At 41.8% G+C, this 20553-nt stretch overlaps 1 protein-coding gene across 3 annotated transcripts in view; it reads right to left on the bottom strand.

Annotated features, from left to right (window-relative positions):
- The window catches only part of LOC136625751 (C4b-binding protein alpha chain-like), a 603882-nt gene that overhangs the window by 518435 nt on the left and 64894 nt on the right, over window positions 1-20553 (bottom strand). For all 3 annotated transcript variants that reach the window (XM_066600213.1, XM_066600212.1, XM_066600214.1), the window contains 6 exons: window positions 19702-19881; window positions 19349-19531; window positions 18008-18104; window positions 12401-12477; window positions 7228-7407; window positions 1844-2035 (listed from right to left, as the gene is read on the bottom strand). In XM_066600213.1, the coding sequence (XP_066456310.1) occupies window positions 1844-2035; window positions 7228-7407; window positions 12401-12477; window positions 18008-18104; window positions 19349-19531; window positions 19702-19881 (909 nt within the window). The remainder of the gene's footprint in view (window positions 1-1843; window positions 2036-7227; window positions 7408-12400; window positions 12478-18007; window positions 18105-19348; window positions 19532-19701; window positions 19882-20553) is intronic.

The following is a 20553-nucleotide window of genomic DNA, read 5'->3' as shown; positions in this document are numbered from 1 at the left end:
TTATCTTTTGATCTTTTATTTGTACTAACAATAAAAGTTAAGTTTTATTATTCTTGTGGTTCCCCACGGTGAAATACATTAGTATTAACTAATGGTGGAAATTAGTGTATTAAGATAGTTAATGAAAAGACCTAGGAAGGATGATTTTACATCCGACCGGAGGCTGTGTTGGAGCCTCCGGTCGGTGGTTCTGTCACAGATCTGGCTGAAAATACCGGAAGAAAAAAATGCTGCATGTAACGCTCTTTTTTTGTCCAAAAGCTGGGCAAAAAACGGACGGACCCCATTATAATCAATGGGACCCATACAGTGCTATTTGGTTCTGTCTAGAGACGGAACTGTTCGACCACGGGGAGTCCCCTTTTCCGCTCCCTGAACAGAGCAGAGAAGCATAATCTCCAACGCAGTAGTAAAACCACACTTATAAATGTAGACTTGGTTACAAACATCAAAGGGTATAGCTGACAGCTAATAGAATCTAATGCCACCCAGAACACTTGTTTAACCTCTTAGTGATTCAGCCTGTTTTAGACCTAAAAACTTGATCATTTTTTTAAGATTTTCATAAAGCCATACTTTTTTTTTTTATTGTTCCATCAACGTGGCCATATGAGTGCTTGTTTTTTTCATGGCAAGCTGTAGTTTTATTAGGACTATTTTGGAACACATATGATATATTGTAAAACTTCTATTAATTTTTTTGGAAGGCAATTTTTTGGGGTGATGCTGCTGTATCATGGTATTGATAGCACAGAATAGCAAAAGTGAAAGCAGAAATGTCAGTATGAAGCTGGTGACTGCCTAAGGCACAAAAAATCCGTAATTTAAGCTGCCCATAGGGAAGCATGGGCGTCCGCAGCTGATTTAAAGCATACGGACTTGTTTTGCAGACCTCTTGGTGCAGAAAACAAATTGCAGAATGTTCCATTTTAGTGTGGATTCCATGTGGACAACTTCCATTAAAGTCAATGGAAGCCATCCGATCCACGGCCCATCTGCAATTGAATTGCGGACAAGCCAAGGATTCCGTGGCAAAGCAGGAGTTTGAAAAAAACAAAAAATGTACTGCACATGTGTGCCGGACGGCACTTCCATACACACATCCACAGTAGAGAAAAAAAAAAAACACCGTGACACATACGCAAAGTCCTCGGCCGTGGGCAGGGTCGGATTCCGCGGTGGGCTCCCACATGCGGAATCTGATCTGCCCGTAGACATGAGGCCGTGAACAGGAGGCTGCACTGACATAGTAACTTTTTTCTGCAGGTTGCTTCTATTACAACAATACCAAAATTACATATTTCTAAAGTTTTTCACTTTTTTTTACAAACTGACTGAGTACCTTTACCTGTTTTTATAGCTTATTTTAGATTATGAGGGTACTGGAATTGACAGCACATTTATTTTCATTATATTAGTGAACGTATGGTGTGCTACTAATTTGCTGATATATTTCTACCTACTTACCTTGTTCCCCTTACAGCCTATCCTTAGACTTGCTTTCCGTCACTATGAATGTGCTAAATGGGTGGTCCCAACCACTCACTAATACTATCTATCCAATCTGATGACGTCTATTCATAGTGAGCTGTGGGCATCACACATATGACACATTCAAAGTGCCAGGAGCCCAATCTAAGGATATCCAATATGGGGAACAAGGCTAAGTAGTGAGAAAATGAGTTACCATTTGAAACTTCCAGAGTGCTTGTACTTATTTCTTGGAGGAAAGGAGCTTGATAAGAAGTATAAAAAAAGCATTTTTCTTGGATAGGATATATCATAAAGTACTATAGATTTGTAAAATATATTTTACCTCTGTTTTCACAACTTTAGTACTTACGATTGCAGAACGTTTCAGATTTTGACCATGTGAAGTCTGACAAACAAACTATTGTAATTCTGCTCCAGGGATTCTGAAAATATCCAGGTTTACAGATGTACTGCACTGTACTCCCACGAAAGTAGACTGTATTTTGCTTAAATCTGTGATTCAGCTGAGCATAAGGAAGGTCAGGTGGGTTATCACAAGTGCCTGGCGAAGAAAACAGAGTTCTTATTACATTACTACAATGGAATTAGCTTCTTGCATACCTTCTTCCAGACTGCATTACTTAAGCCATACACTGTGATGTAGGAACATCATTATTGTCATTTTAAATATTACTGGCTTATATACCCAGCATTGTCTGGGCATACATCTATCTATGGACATATTTTAATGCTATTTCCTACTTAGAAATACTCAATGTTGTTTTTGGTTCAATAAGAGATAAAAAAGAACATGCACCATTTTTTTAATGATTTGTTTATATTAACACTTCACAGTCTGTAATATTATTTTATTTTATCTATTTAGTAATTTTGGGGGTTTTCTTCAAAACCTCCGAAATATGCAGCATATATTTGTCAATGGGAACAGCATGGAGACTGTAAGCACTTGTTTTTCTGGCTCACTGGGCCTGATTGATGGTGATACATAGTGCTAACCTGTCAGATGCATTCTTTGTAAAACTTGTTTGTAAAAAATATTTTGGGTTTTTCCACCTGGAGAATACATAAAGAAATAATTTGGTGAGCCTACTTTTGAGCAGGCTACATGACTAACTGCCCATAGGAAAAACCACAGCACTTGATTGACTGGCCCTGTGCCTCCTTGTTGATGGTGATCCTGAATACCAGCCATACCAGGAACTGTAATCGCCTAAAACCAAAGGGCAAATCTGTTGAAATCAGCAGAATGTGAGGAATGAATACATGGTCCCCCTTTCCCTTTCTAGTCAATGTCACTTCTTTGGTGTTGGTTAACATTCTTTTGACGTAAAGTCTCGTACCATTGCATGACTTGGGAGGCATAAGATTTCAAAACAGCATGATAAGCCAACTTTAAGTCATAAGGGATGTGGTAGCATCTGGAGCTAAAGCCCTAAAGCAAGTTATTAACACTTGCGCCTGACCACTTGTTTTGCTAATATTGCATGTGGTATTCTGTGTATTAGCTATGTTTAAGGGTAATTTTAGTGCTGAATGCGCAGTTCACTCTCCATCCATGAGTGTGGATGCAATCCCAGATGGAGCGATGGCAAGTGCCACATTATTCTGTGTTCGAATCCCAACAAGGAGTAAATTAATCAAAAATGTTTTTCCAGTTCCTCTGGAAGCATCAAGGAAAAGAATTCCACCATATTGGCTTTCAATATTATCCAGTTTGCTGTCATATATGTCGCGGCCTGTCAGTCATGAAGGTGTCGTGGCATGGCGGCCACAACAAAGGGTCTGACCCTGTTATTATGCAGGACAAGATTTAATCCACATTGTGCAGCGATTGCTAGCTGCTCTACCTATCAGCAGGTGTGGAAACCTTCATATTACTACCATGCCCTTTTCCCCTTGCTGTTGATTTCAGTTCTTTAGAAGAGTGATTGGAGTAGGTTGGTGCCTTTATGCTGGGTGAAATACTTCCAAACTCAGATAAGTACCGGTGGTCATTTCTGTTGTTTTTTGTTACCTTTATTTTTTATTTTTTGTGGTGTCAGTCCATTTCTATAGGGGTTCCTGCAAAGGATAGTTAGGGCCCAGGAGAAGACAGTGGGGATGTCCTTATCAGGACAATTACTCTACTTGTAGGTAGGGGCTTCTAACTTCCCTGTTAGGTAAGGAACAGGTTTTCCATCCTATTGTTCCTGGAGTGGTGTTCAGTGTTCAGCATAGTTTTGTTTTTTTCTTTTTGCGTTGTGTGAACGTCAACCTGTGTCCGTGCTGTGGCGAGGTGCGCCTGGTGGACGTAACAATGTGCTTTGCTTTGACTGTCAATTTAAAAAAAGGCTTGTTTGATTCTACAAATATACATGTTACCTCAATATTGTATGGACTTTGAAAATCTTCATCCAGATATTGCTCTTGGACAGATTTGAGTCTACAAGTCTAGCACTGCAAAGCAGCAATGGTAACAACTGAGCTACCACACTTGTCTGTTTTGCTTCAGAGGAAGAGAAGGACAGGAAGAATAAAGAGAACATAAAAATACCATCCAAATGTCGCTCTTGGATGAATTTAAACTTTGAACTCCAGCACTGCAAGGCAATAGTGTTAACAACTGATACACCCCACTTCTTTTTTCTCCATTCTCCAGAGGAGCAGAAGATGGAGAAGAACAAGAATAATAAACACAAAGAGACCATACACACTCTATGTAGAAACTATCCAAATCAGCCATGAACCTGGAATCCCAGCACTATAAGGCAACAGTGGTAGCCACTGAGCCACCAAGATTCTTCCCTCTACTGCTTCTTCTATGGGGAGGAGAAAGAGAAGACGGAGGAGAATATCTTCTTTTTCTCCTTCATCTCCTTTTTCCTTTTCTCCTACTTCTACTTTTTATTCTTCTCATTATACTTATCTTCACCTTCTCTTTATTTTCCTTCATCTTCTTCTTGTTCTTCTCCTCTGGTGGAGTAGGAGGGAGAAGAATGAAAAACAAGCATAGTGGCTCAGTCATTAGTACTATTGCCTTGCAGTGTTGTGGTCCTAGGTTCAAGTCTGTCCAAGGACAATATCTGCATAAACTTTTGTTTTTGTGTTTCTCCGTCTTCCCTTTTTTCCAAAAAAAAGGTAGTCCAAGCATAGTGGCTCAGTTGTTAGTGCTGCTGCCTTGAAGCACTAGAGTTCTATGTTCAAATCAGAGCAAGGGCAGCATCTGGATGTTTTTTAACGCTTTTTTTGTTGTTCTCCTCTAGAGCAGAACAGGCAAGTGTGGTGACTCAGCTGTTAGCACTGCTGCTTTGCAGTGCTAGACATTTAGGTTCAAATCTGACCAAGGGCAACATTTGGATGAAATTTTTCAAAGTCCATGAAAATATTATCCTTGATGGGATTTGAACCTACGACCCAGCACTGAAAGGGTAGGTCACACAGTGTGTTTCATTCTCTTAAAGAGACAGTGATGGTCATTCCACTGATCTCATTTTTTACTAGTCTTTGGAGCAAAGAGTTATGTATGACGCTCCATAGCAATACCTGTGGTTTGGGATTCTGTCCACCCTGGTAGATTTTTCAAAAGTACTTGCAAGTCAATTTTCTTACACGCTGTGACAAACCCAAAGTCTTACACAAATATGACACTTCTTTAAGTCACTAGTACACTGGGGGTAGGTTAAACTTTATACATAGGTAACCAGAGGATGGAATTGTGTTTACAGGTTTCGCCTTGCACACTCCATGACTGCGCAGAACCTTTTCCAGTAATAGTCCCTAGGTATGTCCCTGGATTTGTACACTCTGTTTTAGAGGCACCAGGATGGCTTATTTTTAAGTAGGGAGAAACTGTAGGGTCCCAGAATAACATCCTGGTCCATAACATAAATATCATACATGTTTTGTATTATGTGGATGCACTGTGCAAAACTGCCATGTCCATTTTCTGTATGTGTGCTGCACAGCTGCGGCATTTGAAGGGCTAACTCCTCTAAAATCATTGCCTGTCAGCTCTGCTGCTGAATGTATCTATCCTACTGTGTCATGTGATACAGGTGAGGTGATAAAAGTGAGTGTCTGAGAGCGGGAGGGGGCCCATCTTCTTCAATCTGTGTTAGAGTAGGGTTCCATCTTACCTGCTGCTTGGGTCTACCACAGAGCTGCATTGCAGCACCTTTAGCTTCCATGTTGGTGAAGATGAAGGAAGAGGAAAGACTACCCATAGCATTTGGAGAATGGATGTAGTGGGAGTATGTCCCGTACAGAGAAAGAGCGGAACAAATCACAGTCCACTAAAAACAGGTACCCATTCACACTACATGCATTAATTTTTCCTGTGTGGCCGTCTGCCATTAGGATCACCACACAGAGGTATGTGATTGTGACACCAACGTGGAGAATATGCGGGGTGCATCTATGCTAAGCCTTTTTCTTCAGTAATTTTTTTGCCAGAGAGTATGTGGAGAGGACCCTGTCTTTCACCTCCTCCAGAGTATACTTAGTGTCTAGGACTGGTGATATATAGATAATGTGGACTATAAGGCTGTATTGTTCCTGTGTATTTTTCCTCCGAAGCTCTGAGCTTCTGCCTGTAACTGCTGCCACGAATGATACCTGTAATTGCCTGTTTATTCAAGTTTACCAAAGTAAAGTTTACCGTGTCTCAACTGTTCCTGAGGTCCTGACATATGATACACAAGTCTCTGTGTTTATTACTCCGCCGTATAGAATAACGGTGTAGGAACGGTGGCGTCATGACGTGATATACATATATATTTCCACAAGTATTCATTCTCATCTTGCCCCCCGGCTAAACCGTGACAAGGACAAGGCCTCCGGCCATACCAACAGCGAGTGAAATTGTAGTACACTGAAGTCCAGTGTTCATGTTCCCGTGTCACTACAACTTTTGGCGTCTCTAACAGGACGTTACATATGTGCACACCACCTTCGTGAGGGCACAGTGTAGGAACAGGGGACCTGGTAAGTATGTAACACAGCTTCCTGTACTCCCATTTCCCTCACCTTTGAACCCCATAACATAGTTTATGAGGCTCAAAGTTGATGACAAGTTCTCTTTAAACTGATTCAAGAAAGTGAATAGTCCAGTTGAGCTGCACATAAATGAGTGAAGAAGATAGGGACTGATGTGAATTGAATGGATGCTAGATTTCAAAGCAAATAGCAAAAATAAAGGCAGAATCAGTAAATATGGTAAATATTCTTGGGTAAATGTAGATAAACCATTAACTATAATAATCAAGTGGTAGTCAAGTTAATTTGAAGAGCCTATGTTATCACACCAGTCTCCTGCCATGTTTATCTGCAGGACACTGTGACCACTATGAGCTGTACTGACTTGGAGTGTGGACAGGCATCCTTATATGTACCATGAAATTAAACTTGCATGGATGAGAATGAAGGTTCACAACAGAGATGGTTAAACAGCAGATGTTTAAGCTGTCAAACAATGACAAATTATACCAAACTTGGATGCTTTAACTTCTAGGACCCAAGCTAAGCCTGTGCCATATACCATACCTCCGCTGTGGCTCTCTACTAGAGGAGAAACAGGGGTCCCAACAATTGGACCATCTTCAATTCTAAGATTCATCACCTATTCTGTATCCATTAGTATTTTGTTTTGTGCTTGGTGTACCTTTTTTAAAGCAAATGTATTCCAGTGCAGTGGATTGGATCTGACTTGGTTGTGAACTCCTAGATTCATAACAGATATTTACATGGTTAACTTACCTTTGCAGACTGGTTCATAATTATTCCATCTTCCGCTATCCTGGCAGGTCAATGAGGATTGACCAGTAAGATGAAATCCTTTAGAACAAGTATATCTCACAGTATGGTTATAAGTGTATTTTTCCATTATAGGACTGTACCATCCATTTTGTATCTTTTCAGGGGCATTACAAGTTTGAACTGGAACAGATCAAATAACATATAAATCAACATATATATATATATATATCTATATATATCTATATATACACACACACACACACACACACATATATATATTTTTTTTTAAAATAGAGTTGTAATCAAAATTATTCAACCTTCCTTGCAAATTAGAATAATTTGCCAAATTTACAAACTGTCAACTGTTTGCAAAGAATCAAACAATAACAATTTAAATAGCTCAACACAACTAATATAACAAGGGGTTTCTCCCAATTCAGCACAAAATACCACTTTTAATGACTAATGCAGTCTTAGAATTAATCAACTCCTTCAGGACAAGCGACTTTAGTACTTGGTGAAGCACCTTTTGCTGTTATGACCTGCTGCAAACGTGATGTATAGACAGACAGCAGCTTCTGACAGCGTTCCTGAGGAATCTTAGCCCATTCCTCATGGCCGATGGCCTCCCATTTAGTAATATTGTCGGGTTTGTGTGCTGCAATTGCCCTCTTTAAATCCCACCAAATATTTTCTTGGGGTTCAAGTTAGGCGACCGTGACAGACACTACAGAATCTTCTAGGACGTCTTTTGGAATCAATCCTTGTTGGAGTTTGAGGTATGCTTTGGATTGTTGTCCTGTTAAGAGGTCTAATGACGCCCAAGCTTCAGCTTCCTCATAGAAGGCATGACGTTTTTTCCTAGGAATTCCTCATACTTCATTGAATCCATCTTGCCTTTCACATGCTGCAGATTTCTAGTGCCAGAGAAGCAACACAGCCACAGAGCCTCACCAAGCCACCGTCATGCTTCACTGTAGGCAGGGTGTTCTTTTCAGCACATGCTTCATTCTTCTTCCTCCAAACATACCACTGATCCATGGGTCTGAAAGGTTCCAGTTCTGTTACATTGCTCCACAGAACGAACTTCTGTGGCTTATTTCTATGATGTTGAGCATATTGGAGCTGATTTTTCTTGGGCTTCTGGGTCAGTAGAGATGTATGTGTTGAAGTTCAGTAGGGAACACCTTTAGCAATTAGTATGTGCCTTACTATGCTAATGGAAACCTAAGTGCTTGCTGCCACCAATTCTTGCTGCAGGTCTTTTGCAGTCACTCAAGGGATTCTCACCACCTGCCTCCTAACAAATCTGTTGGCAGCCGGTGACAGCTTCCAGTTTCTGCCACATCCAGGTTAGGTAGCTAGTGTTCCTTTAACTTTCAACATGTTAGCTAACCGTCCAACTCTAGGCACATTCAGTGCCTTTGCTATATTTTTGTATTGTTTGTCCAAGGCAATGATCTTTTCTCTTGAAATCTCGAATGCCTCTTTTGACTTATTTTTAGTATGCAATCAATGTCAGCAAAGCCCTAGCCAGTTCAGGTATTTGATGTATGAAGCCTTTGATTAGTTGAAATAGGTGTGCTTGAGACAACTCCTGATTTACAAATATGTGCTCTTCAGAGGGATTCTTTTCAGGTGGTTGAATAAGGCTTTGCCGCGTTTTACTCTTGTTTTCGGCCGACGCCAGCATTTCGCTTTCCTCATCATTGATGAGGTGCACCAAACGCCCTAAAACAGAACGGACACTGCTTGAAAATTGTGGCGCTAGAAAATAATGGGAGTGTTATACCGCGATTAGCGCGATGCTGAATGCGCCGTGCTAATTGCGGTAAAAAGCGGCTGTGTGAGGGAAGCCTACACCTGCTTTCAAGCTTGTGCTAGGCTCAGTTCATGGGTTTTTGTCTCTCTGCTCTGTTTTTAAAATACAAAAGCTAAAATAAAACAGAAAAATCAGATCCAGATTCAGTTTCTCAATTCCAAAAACAGAGCAGAGAAATGGTAACCCGAGCAGGCGGTCCACAGTAAAACGCGGGTATTGAGAGGAATGCATTTTCGATTGTTTTGCTCACACTCATGGATCGAAATTATACATTCCGCGAAGAAAACTGACAGTATGCTTCATTGATGTCAATGGGAGCTGTCCGACCCGCAGCCCATACGTAATTAACATTGTGTATGGGCTTCGGGTACCCTAATGAACGCTAAGCGACAGCGAGGAAAATGCAAATAAACAAAAAAAACTGTACTGTGAATGACTGCCTGAGAGCCTCCATGGTCATTCGCAGTACAGTTACAGGAGGCATGCAGGGTCACTGGCCAGGCTCACAGCCGGAATCTACTGCGAGCCTCCTGCATGCGGAATCCGACCCGCTTGTGTGAGCCTGGCCTAAGGCCTCATGTCCACGGGGAAAATCAGGCCCGCTACGGATTCTCCACGGAGAATCCGTAGCGGGTTCCACCTGCCCCGCGGACATGAGCGCTGAAAAGAAGAATAAAATAAGAATAAGCTTACCCGCAGCGGACCGGGAAGGTCTTCTCTTCTTCACGGACGGATCTTCTTTCCTCGGCCGGTGGATGTACTCGGCACGCCGGCAGCATGCCGCGCATGCGCCGGGCACATCCGCCAGGCCGAAGCAAGAAGATCCGGCTGTAAAGAAGAGAAGACGTGCCCGGTCCGCTGCGCTTAAGTTATTCTTATTTTAGGTCTCCCGCGGATCCAGACGGCTTCCATAGGCTCCAACAGAAGCCTGCGGGAGCCGTCCCCTCTGGAGTCCCGCACGAAAATGGAGCATGTCACGTTTTTTTTTCATGCTATATTTTTTTTTTATTCACTTTTATTGACCATCCACGGGTATTTATCTACCCGTGGGTGGTCAATGCATCCCTATGGGATGCGGATCCACATGCGGGTGATCCGCGGCAGATTTTTAGGCCTCATGTCCACGGGGAAAATAAGAATTAAAATCCGCAGCGTTTTTCCCGCACGCGGATCCACGCCCCATAGGAATGCATTGACCACCCGTGGGTAGATAAATACCCGCGGATGGTATTTAAAAGTGAATTTAAAAATTTCTGGAGCATGAAAAAAAATGGACATGCTCCATTTTAGTGCGGATCACGCGTGCGGGAGCTCATAGAGCACATAGCTCAATTGATCTCCCGCATGAAAAATAAAAGAGAATTACAGTGCATCCGCAGCCCAAATCCACGTTACAAATCTGCAGCGGATCTGATTTTCCCCGTGGACATGAGGCCTAGGGCCCAATGTCCACATGCGGATTTTATTTATAAAATCTGCGCGTGGCGCCTGCACGGGATATCCATGTGTCTCGCTGCCGATAGGGATGCATTAGCATCCGAAGAGCAGCTAAAAGCATGTGGATGGGATTTCTTCCCTACCTGCGGGTCGCACGCACGGAAAGAAATCACAGCATGCTGTATTTTTCTGCGGATCTGCAGCACGGAGAGCCCCCGCGGCTTCCATTGCAGCCTATAGAAGCAGTCCGTATCCACAGCACAGCCACAGTTGTCTTTGTGCTGTGCCGCGGATACACCGGAGAGCAGGAGATTAAAAAAAAAAGCTGTGCATAGCGCATGCGCGCGGCTTGCTGCCTGCCTGCCAGGCATATCGGCCGGCCAGAAAAAAGAAGATCTGGCCTGCATAGAGGAGAGCCCCGCAGTGTCCGGAGAGGTAAGAAAATGTATTTTCCCTCTCCATGGCGGCGGGCACGCATGGATTTTACTGTGGGATTCAGCAGTGGTATCCATGAGTGCAAATGAACATGAGACCTAATTCTAAGACTGCGGCATTTTGTGTTGAGTTTGAAGAGACTATTTGTTAGCTGTGTTGAGCTATTTAAGTTGTTCTTGTTTGTTTTCATTTTTTAAACAGCTGAAAGTTTCTAAATGTCACGTCACAGTCAGCACACGGGCTAGTATTTGCCAGCACACCTTTGTTTCTGTGGGTTCTATCCTGACTAGTTAGGGTTAACATCTCCTGTTTTTACTAGTCCAGATTAAGAAGTCCTGCAAGTGTCAGCGAGGTGTGGCTAGTGATTGACAGTTCTGTCAACCAATCAGCTTCTCCTTCTTCCCTATTTAATCCAGCTGTCCTGGCTAGGAGTTGCCGATGATTTACAGTGTTCCCTGAGCTGGCAGTCTCAGGGAACTCAGAGCGCCTGTGTTCTGGTTTGTATCTGTTGTCTGTCTGGTATTCTACTGCTCTTGTCTTTTAGTTATTGTCTGTTTCTGTCTTGTTCCTTGGTTGCCAGCACTCTGGTTCCCCTCGGACCCCAGTCCCGTCCCTGTAGAAGAAAGTGGGGTTGTCCCTTTTGGGATGAGTGCTCTGCTGCGAGGTGGATTCAGTCTGAGCGGTTCAGAGTGCCTCGCTCTGTCCATTACCTCACTTTTCAGTTCGGCCTGCATCTAGCCACCTGTATAGCTAGTTTACACATCTGTTCTGGCTGCCCTCATACCAGGTTCCTGTTGACAGTCCAGGACGAACGTAACAGTAAATTTGTTAAAAAAGCCTAATTTGCAATGGGGGTAAAACAATTTTGATTGCAACTGTAGATAGACTTTGACTTCTCCATTGAACTCAGTATGGAAAATCCACAACCAAAACGCAACCTAAATTAACATGCAGCAGATCTAAAATTTTTCCGACAGTTTCTGATAGCATTTCCTGAAATCTGACCCACACATTAGTGTAAATTATGGCGCATAGCTATATCAGCTTATAGCTGGCATAGACTAGATTTCTAGCACACAAAGTGCCATAGGATGTGCCCCATATATTAAGAGCCTTGCACATCTTAAGCAATTTGGCGCATCTTATTACAGCACAGTTAACAGACGTAGTTAACAAATATGGGCACATTTTTTTCTCTAAAACGCCACAGTATTTCAAAATAAAACATGATTCTTTGTAATGTGGGAGCCTGTCAAAATTTCAAGTTGCCCCTAGTTTGGACAGCAGGAATCTACTGACAGGTTGTCTTTAGCGTTTTCTTTATGCAGAGGGTTTAGAGCTCAGTATCAGAAAAATAGAGCTACAAACACCAGAAATATTTAAAATTCGGTTACATACAAAAACTACATGGTTTTAAGAGGTTGCTTAAGATTTTCTCTATGCAGAAAATGAATGATAATCATTGATGTAGTCCTGTACCTTTACATTCAGGAATTGGCAAACTCCAAGATTGATCTGCTAAACATTTTCTAGAGGCGATGTCTTTAATTCTGTACCTAAAAATGATAATAAAAGGGCAAACATTTAAGTATCTACTTTTAAAACATTAAGAGAAGGGAAATGAGAGGAAACTGATCAAGTTTGCTGATGACAAAAAGTTGGGAGGGATAGGTAACACTGGAGAAGACGGAAGATTCAAAAATATTCAAAAAGATGTGGGCAAACTTCAACAGCGAGCGGAAACTAACAAAATGGTATTTAACAAAGAGAAATGGAAAATCCTTCATCTGGGCAAGAAAAATGAAAAAAAAACACATACAAAATTGGAGTAATTGGGCTAAGCAGCACATGTGAAACAGACTTGGGCCAGCTGCACAAGGGCAAATTTGCATTGCGAAAGCCGGGGCGGGCGTCCGCCGTAAATACTATCCATAGCATGCTATGGAAAAGTGATTCTTCCTGCACGTGAGTGGAAATCAATTGAGATTTTCGCTCGCGGAGAAAAAATAGCGACATACTCCAGTTTCGTGCAGGTTCCACACAGACTGTTTCTATTGAAGTCAATGGAAGCTGTCCGACCTGAGACCCTTCCAGAATTGACATTGCGGAAAGGTCGCGGGACCCGCGTCATCGTCTAGCTACGGTGCAGGAAAAATAAACATTTGAAAAAAAAACCTGTACTGCATGTCTAACGCCAGATAGCTGCGACCATCCGCAGTACAGATGCAGAAAGAAAATGACAGGTATGCAGGGTCGCTGGATGCGGTCAGGGCCAGATTCTGCTGTGGGATTCCACATATGAAATGCAACCCATTCGTGTTCAGGCGGCCTTAGATATACCAATAGATCACAGACTGAACATGAGTCAACAATGTGATAAAGTAGCAAAAAAAGGCATACACAATTTTGAGATGTATTAAGAGAAGCATAGAGTCTAGATCACATTAGGTAACTATCCCCCTCTACTCTTCTTTAGTCAGACGTCATCTGGAATACTGTGTCCAGTTCTGGGAACCCCAACTTAAAAAAGACATTGACAAACTGGTGCAAGTTCAGAGAAGAGTTACAAAGATGGTGAGCGGTCTGCAAATTGTGTCCAATGAGGCATGGTTAAAGGATCTGGCAATGTTTAGCTTGTAAAAAAGGTTCAGAGGACACTTAATAGCAGTCTACAAATATCTGAAGGGCTGTCAGTGCAGAGGGATCAGCCCTATTCTCATTTGCACAAAGAAAGACTAGAAGCAATGGGATGAAACTGAAAGGGAGGAGACACAGATTAAATATTAGACAGTGAGTGGATCAGGTTGCCATGGCAGGTGGTGAGTTCTCCTTCAATGGAAGTCTTCAGAAGCTGGACAGACATCTGTCTGGGATGATTCAGTAAATCCTGCACTGAGCAGGGGGTTGGATCTGATGACCCTGGAGGTCCCTTCCAACTCTGCCATTCTATGATTTACTGTGTTTGTGGCGGAGACATACTATGTGAGTTTTACTGTATGGGCAAGACATACTGTTTGTGTAGGTCTATGTAGGATCAATCTGTTTGTGTCGTATACAAATCCACAGTTCCGGTTCGCTTTGGGGAGATTTTGCATGAGCATTCTTCAGCACCAGGCGATGAATACTGACAGGATTAAAAACGAAAAACTCACTAACGTTCCCTGTAATTTTTGTTGCCAATAGCAACCAATCACAGCTCTACTTTCATTTCTTATACTGCTGAGGTAAAATGAAAGCTGCGCTGTGATTTGTTGCTATGGGCAACACAGATTTTCTTTTGCTCAGCTTTCATAAGAGTGTGGTGCTGGGCTTATTTTTGTGGCCCACTTTGTATATTCAAGAAGTCACAGTGGCGTTAAAGTTCTTTAAATTTATTGTTGAGCCTTCACAGAAAAGAACTTCACTAATAAATAATTATTTATATAAGCTTAAACGAGCCGTATACGTACACACAAAAAAAGAGTTTTCTCTTTAAAACAATTATTTGTCCTTAATCTAGGATGTATCTAGATAGACAGTGTTTTGTTATACCTCTTTATTTATCCAAAGATAAGACCACTATCTTCTTCTATCCAGATCATACAAGGTGTCATTAATCTGGGAATTGACACTCTCTTATGTACTGATGACCATCTAGAGTATATTTGGACAAACACTAGTAGTCAAGAGTCGTTATTTAACATGACCCAGACTTACTTCATTTCTATACCCACATAGCAGGTGTGTTATATTTATCTGTTTGCAAGCAGACACACTCACATATGCTGATAACGTATCTCTGTCAATCTCTTTTTCTTTTATGTATCACAAAGAATAATAATAAAAAAAACAGAGTGGTTTTCATTCAGTAGTAGCGGAAATGGAGCTTTAAGCTGTTTTATTCCATCTTTTCTTTCCATCAACGTGTTTCTATAACACTCAACTTTGTGTTACTTCATCAGGATGGAAACTGCTTTGTTATACCAGATATAGTTGTCAAAGACCGTATATAACTTTCATAGTGTGATTTAATTTACTTCACACCCCTGTTCAAAGAACTATGACTCACTACTCTATAGGTCTGTTTTTTACTAAGGACGTCAAGAGTGTGTGATAAAGTTTATTCACGTTGTCTTATACTGATTAATGACAAACCAGAATATACTCCAAACCCATGTTCAATAAAATATGACTCACTACCTTTGGGGTCCGTTTTTTAATCAGGACGCCAAAGGAGGTGGTCACATTTATTTGATTAGTCTGTGCAGATACAGGCAGACTTTATTACCCACCCTTATTGAGTAGAGCAAAGATCACTGCTTTTATTGTTTGTTTTTTGGCCAGGACAAAAGAGTCAGCGATTAGATTTTAGATTTGTCTGTACTGATGAAAACAGACACTAGTGAAGTGAGGCAGCTTTCTCATATATACAGATATAGGTGTATCTAAGTCAGGAGCGCATGCCGGTCATATCAACTGAACACTAGGTTATCTATTGGAAGCCAGTATTTAACAGGCATGGAACGTTAGGTGAGCAATCAGTTTTTTGTTTGTCTGTGCTGATGAAGACAGACACTAATTGAGTGTAACAGCTTGTTTAGATGGGCATGCGAGATATAAACCATATGCCGGTCATACAAGCTGAACACTAGATTCTCTGTTGATAGCCCACATTTACGGGGCATACAGAGTCACTACTCTAACCTAACATAAAAGATAAGGGTAAGGCTAGCAGCCAGACAAGCCGCGATGTTGACGCTGCAGCCGACCTGGCCGCAATGATAGAGATAGAGCACTTTGTATATTCAAGGACTGCTATTCATAAAAACGGAGATATATCACCTAGTGTCTAACTAAAGGAGCCTGACCTCAGGGTTTAAAAGGACTACATCACCAATTTCTTTATTATTATTTAAAACCAGTTAGAGAACTGTGTGTAGAAGCACAGGCCTCGCAGAGCCGCACATGTGCAGTGGATATAGGTTTTTGTTTTTTTTAACTCCTGCTTACCCGCGGAATCAGCGGCCCATCCGCAATTCAATTCAATGACTTCAATGGAAGCCGTCCATGTGGGATTCACAGTGAAATGGAGCATGCTGCAAAATTTTTTTTAAATTTATTTTTCTTCCCAGACTAAAAGGTCCACAAACCAAATCTGCATGCTTTTATTTCACTTGCGGACGCCCGTGTATCCCTATGTACGGCTTGATTTGTGGATCTCCGCAAATCAGATCAGCCCGTAGACATTGGGTCTAAGACACTTTGTAAATGTAGACAAGTGTTTTGGTGTTTATATCTACTGACAACAAGATCTTACTGAGAAGAATCAGAAAATAATGGAATGATTAAATTACCATACTTTACAGGCTATAAGAAATATATATTATTGCAGGACTACGGCTAATTTCACACGGGCGAGCACGATATCGGGTCGTCTCAGCCCCCCTTCCCCTCCGCAAATGTGAGGCGTTTTTGTTTCAAAAGTGCCCCACATCACTTCAGCGAAGTAGCGATCGGCAAGTGTTTTCCACTGCTTTCAATGGGAAATCTGGCTTCACACTCACGTGCACCTCGTATGCTGTGAAATGTTTTTGCTAGCCTATGGAAAACAATTGGCAAGGGACTCCGAGGTAAAGCCCACATATAGGACATGCCACCATTTTTTTCTGCACCGTGCTGCAGGGGAAAAAAATCACTCATGTATATGAGTATGACCCATTTGTGTGTCTCGCCATGCACAAATCTCATGTGATTTTCCCTGCTGTGTGAAAGCAAACTAAGGCCTCATGTCCACTAGCTAAATGGAATTGCGGATTCCGCAGCGGATTTCCGCCGTGGAATCCGCAGCGGATTTTGCCCATAGGGAATCATTGGCCATCCGCGGTCCATTAAATAGATTTTTGCACCCGCGGATGGCATTTTAAAAGAATTGCGTTTTTCATGCGTGGGAGAAAAAACGCGGCATGCTCCATTCTGCCGCAGATTCCGCGCAGATTGGCAACATTGCTATCACATTGATAGCAATGTGTGCGGATATCTGCATACAAAAAAAATACGATTTAAAGCAAATCCGCAGATTCTGCGCGGATTGCATTTTTCTAGTGGACATGAGGCCTAAGGCCTCATGTCCACGGTAAAAAGAAGATTTAAAATCTGCAGCGTTTTTCCCGCACGCGGATCCGCGCCCCATAGGGATGCATTGGACACCCGCAGGTAGTTAAATACCTGCGATTGTCATTTTCCCCTTGAGGCGCTGATTGCGTGTGCGGGAAAAAAACGCGGCATACTCCATTTTAGTGCAGGTCTCCCACGGGGACGGCTCCCGCAGGCTTCTATTGAAGCCTATGGAAGCTGTCCGGATCCATAGTACTCCCGCGCCTGAATTTCTGTTCTCTGCGCGGGAGAGCAGGGGTTAAAAAAAAATGGAGTGCCTGGCGCATGCGTGCGGCACGCTGCCGGCGTGCCGAGCACATCCGTCGGGCCGAAGAAAGAAGATTCGGCCACGACGGAGGGCAGGTCCGCAGCCTCTGGACAGGTGAGTGAATTCTTTTTTTTAGCCTCATGTCCCTGGGAAAGGAGAGACCCGCTCCATGAAGAATCTGCGGTGGGCCTGATTTTCCCCGTGGACATGAGGCCTAAATGTTGCCTAAAAGTGTGTGCATCTTATTAACTGCCGACAAGCAGGGCCTTTATTGTGCCTTTCTCTCTGCCAGGCACTAATCTGTGTCATGTGCACATATAGCCTCATCATATAGAACGCCCAGACCGCAGGACACATCACTGGGGCACACAGAGTTAATAAGCTACCAGGTATTGACTCCTAATTGGACCCTTGACCACTAGGAAATAAAATATATAAACCGCAAACTATCAAATATTATTAACCCCTATGTTTTCCTAGATCACCAGGGAATAATATGCTAACTTCTGCTTTTACCCTAGATCAGCGGAGCTAGTGACACTTACTGCTCCAGTGCTTTTGACCACAGCACAAATTATTTTTATCTTATCTTCTATTTTTCTATTGCCTAAACCTGCTTGTATCCTACAGTCTGATGTGTGTTTATAGTGCAAAAAATGCAGTAAATTAATTTTAATTTTACTCACCCAATCTCACAAGCATACATTATACTATTTTCATATAGAAATGAACCAGAAATGATTCTTCCATAAGGAACATCTTCTGGTTTCACACATGTTAATGCTGAGTGAGAGAAAACGGTTAAAAAATGAAATCAGTAACTATTACACCATATTTTCCTAGAACACTTATGATTAAACAGTATTTGTGGAAGGGTATGTTCAGAGTGGAATTTTCACATGGATTTCAGCATGTATTCCATGGCCCCATAAAATCAATCGGAAAACCGTAGTATGTGCTGCTGTATGTTTTTCAGTTAAAAACCATAACACAGACTGTACACTTTTAAATTTCAATTAGATACAATTGTAGTCACCTCTTAGTTGTAAGAAATCTGTTACGGTGGTTTCACATTTGCGTCGGGGATTCCAGTTTCTTGCTATGTTTGGGGAGCAGAAAAGGAGAATTCCCTGGCTGAATGGTTTCAGCTTACGACGGAAACTAACAGCGCCAAATTGACTATAAAATTGACTATAATAATGGGGTCCATTCGGTTTCCGCTCAATTTTCCATTTTTTTTTTGCCGGGAGAAAAAGCGCTGATAAGGTTCCAGCACAGATGTAAAACCACATTTATTCTGAAAGCAGTAAAGAATTTAATGGATGCATAAGGATGTAGGACAGTTACAAAATTTCATTCTAGAATAATTAAAGCGGGTCTGTCATCATAATTTGCTGCTCTATTTAAGGGCAACATATTATACCGAAAGGTCTACTGAGCTGTTAAACAAAATGGCCTAAATTATTGTGCCATGTGGTTAACAGAACTAAGAAAGAATACAGCGGAGGCACTGGCATAACTATAGGGGATGCTGGGAATGCTGTTGCACCCGGGCCCACGAGTCTTAGGGGGCCCATAAGACCTCTCTTCTCCATATAGAGAGCCCAGTACTATGAATAAAGTATTGTAGTTGGGGGCCCTGTTACAGGTTTTACATTGGGACCCAGGAGCTTTAAGTTACGCCTCTGAGCGGAGGCATAGTTATGAGTCTGGTGTATTCATGAGCAGCTCGCTCCCCCAGCTCCTCCTGACCAGCTCACCAATGATTGAGGCATCAGTCTATACAGGCACATACACAGCAGCTATCAGTCGTTAGTTGGTGGGGTGAGTGCTCTCCCTATGAATACACCAGACTATAAACCCACCTTATGGTTTTTTTTAGCAAATATTTTTGTGTCCTTTGATCCTTTAATAGCCAAACAGACCTGTTAAATATGCTAAATTATGGTGACACATCCACTTCAAGCTTAATTTCCATACTTTTTAAAAGTCTTTCTGTATATTGTAAAAGATAAAAGGATACATACGTTTACAGAACGTTTGAAAAGACCAACGCAACCCTGAACACGTGGCTGTATTCATCACATCAGCAACAGGTTCATAGCCTTCTCTGCACTTGAACGTCAATATAGTGCCTTCAAGGAAACTTCTATCAGTAGTTGGTTCCACTAGTTCCGCATATGGGATGTAAGGAACTTCAGAGCAAATACCTTGAAGAGAGGTAGTAACTAACAGGTTAATGAATGCAATCTATAAAGATCAGCATTGCCAAAGTGGGATAGATCCTGTAACACTCATGGCTGCTACATGGATACTTTCCTCCCCAGGTTTAATGAATGCCTATTTCTTTGTAGGATATACTTTTAGAGTACACACTTACCAATACACTTCGGCAGCTCGGGTTCCCAATTGCAATTTTGATTACATTTCACAGTATCAGATCCAATCAATTTATATGATTGTTTGCACTTAAATCTTGCAATAGAATTCATTTTGTATGGGCCTCTATATTCGAACAATTCTACTGTATTGTCCACTTTTGGGGAAGGACATAGAACAGCTAAGAATAGATAGAAAAATATAAAAGTGAGCACTTTGCAATATTGAACTCCTTATATACAGTACTCGTCAACATCAACACAAATAATACAAGTTAACTACACACAAGGAATACATGCCAAAAATGTACAGTATGGGGCAAAAGTCCGGACACACTCATTTAATTGGTGTAATGATGAGAAGATTGACTTCCAATGTGTGAAAGTATTAATTTGGAGGGAGGCTGCATTGTTTTGTATAGGAGGCGTTTGATGGCCATCATGAACTCTGAAGTATTGAATTCAGCTCAAGTTTTTCAAAAGGGATAAATTGGTCATGGCTAGAACACATTGGAAGTGTCAGTTTTGCCTCATCTTTACTTGTTTTAGAGGCAAAGTTGGTAAATTATGTGACATCCAAGGCCTTTTTTCATTGCAGGATCACATAATAGTGAGGAGTACCTCCATTTGTTAGAGGATACCATATTCCCATTTGTGCTCGATAAAGCAGTAAGTTCTCACGTTACTTTCAACAGGATTGTGCATCTCCACACTTTGCTGTACAAGATGGTTGGATGCACAATTCCTTGGGCACTGGATTGGACATAGAGGTCCAGAAGAATGGCTACCAAAGTCACCGGACGTAGCGCCTTTGGAATTTTTATCTCATTTAAAGTCCATGACGATAAAGTGAT

Source organism: Eleutherodactylus coqui, chromosome 4 (genome assembly GCF_035609145.1).
Source record: "Eleutherodactylus coqui strain aEleCoq1 chromosome 4, aEleCoq1.hap1, whole genome shotgun sequence".
Lineage (NCBI taxonomy): Eukaryota > Metazoa > Chordata > Amphibia > Anura > Eleutherodactylidae > Eleutherodactylus > Eleutherodactylus coqui.
Note: the sequence above shows the minus strand (reverse complement) of the source record. Positions and strands in the feature narration are given on the sequence as shown.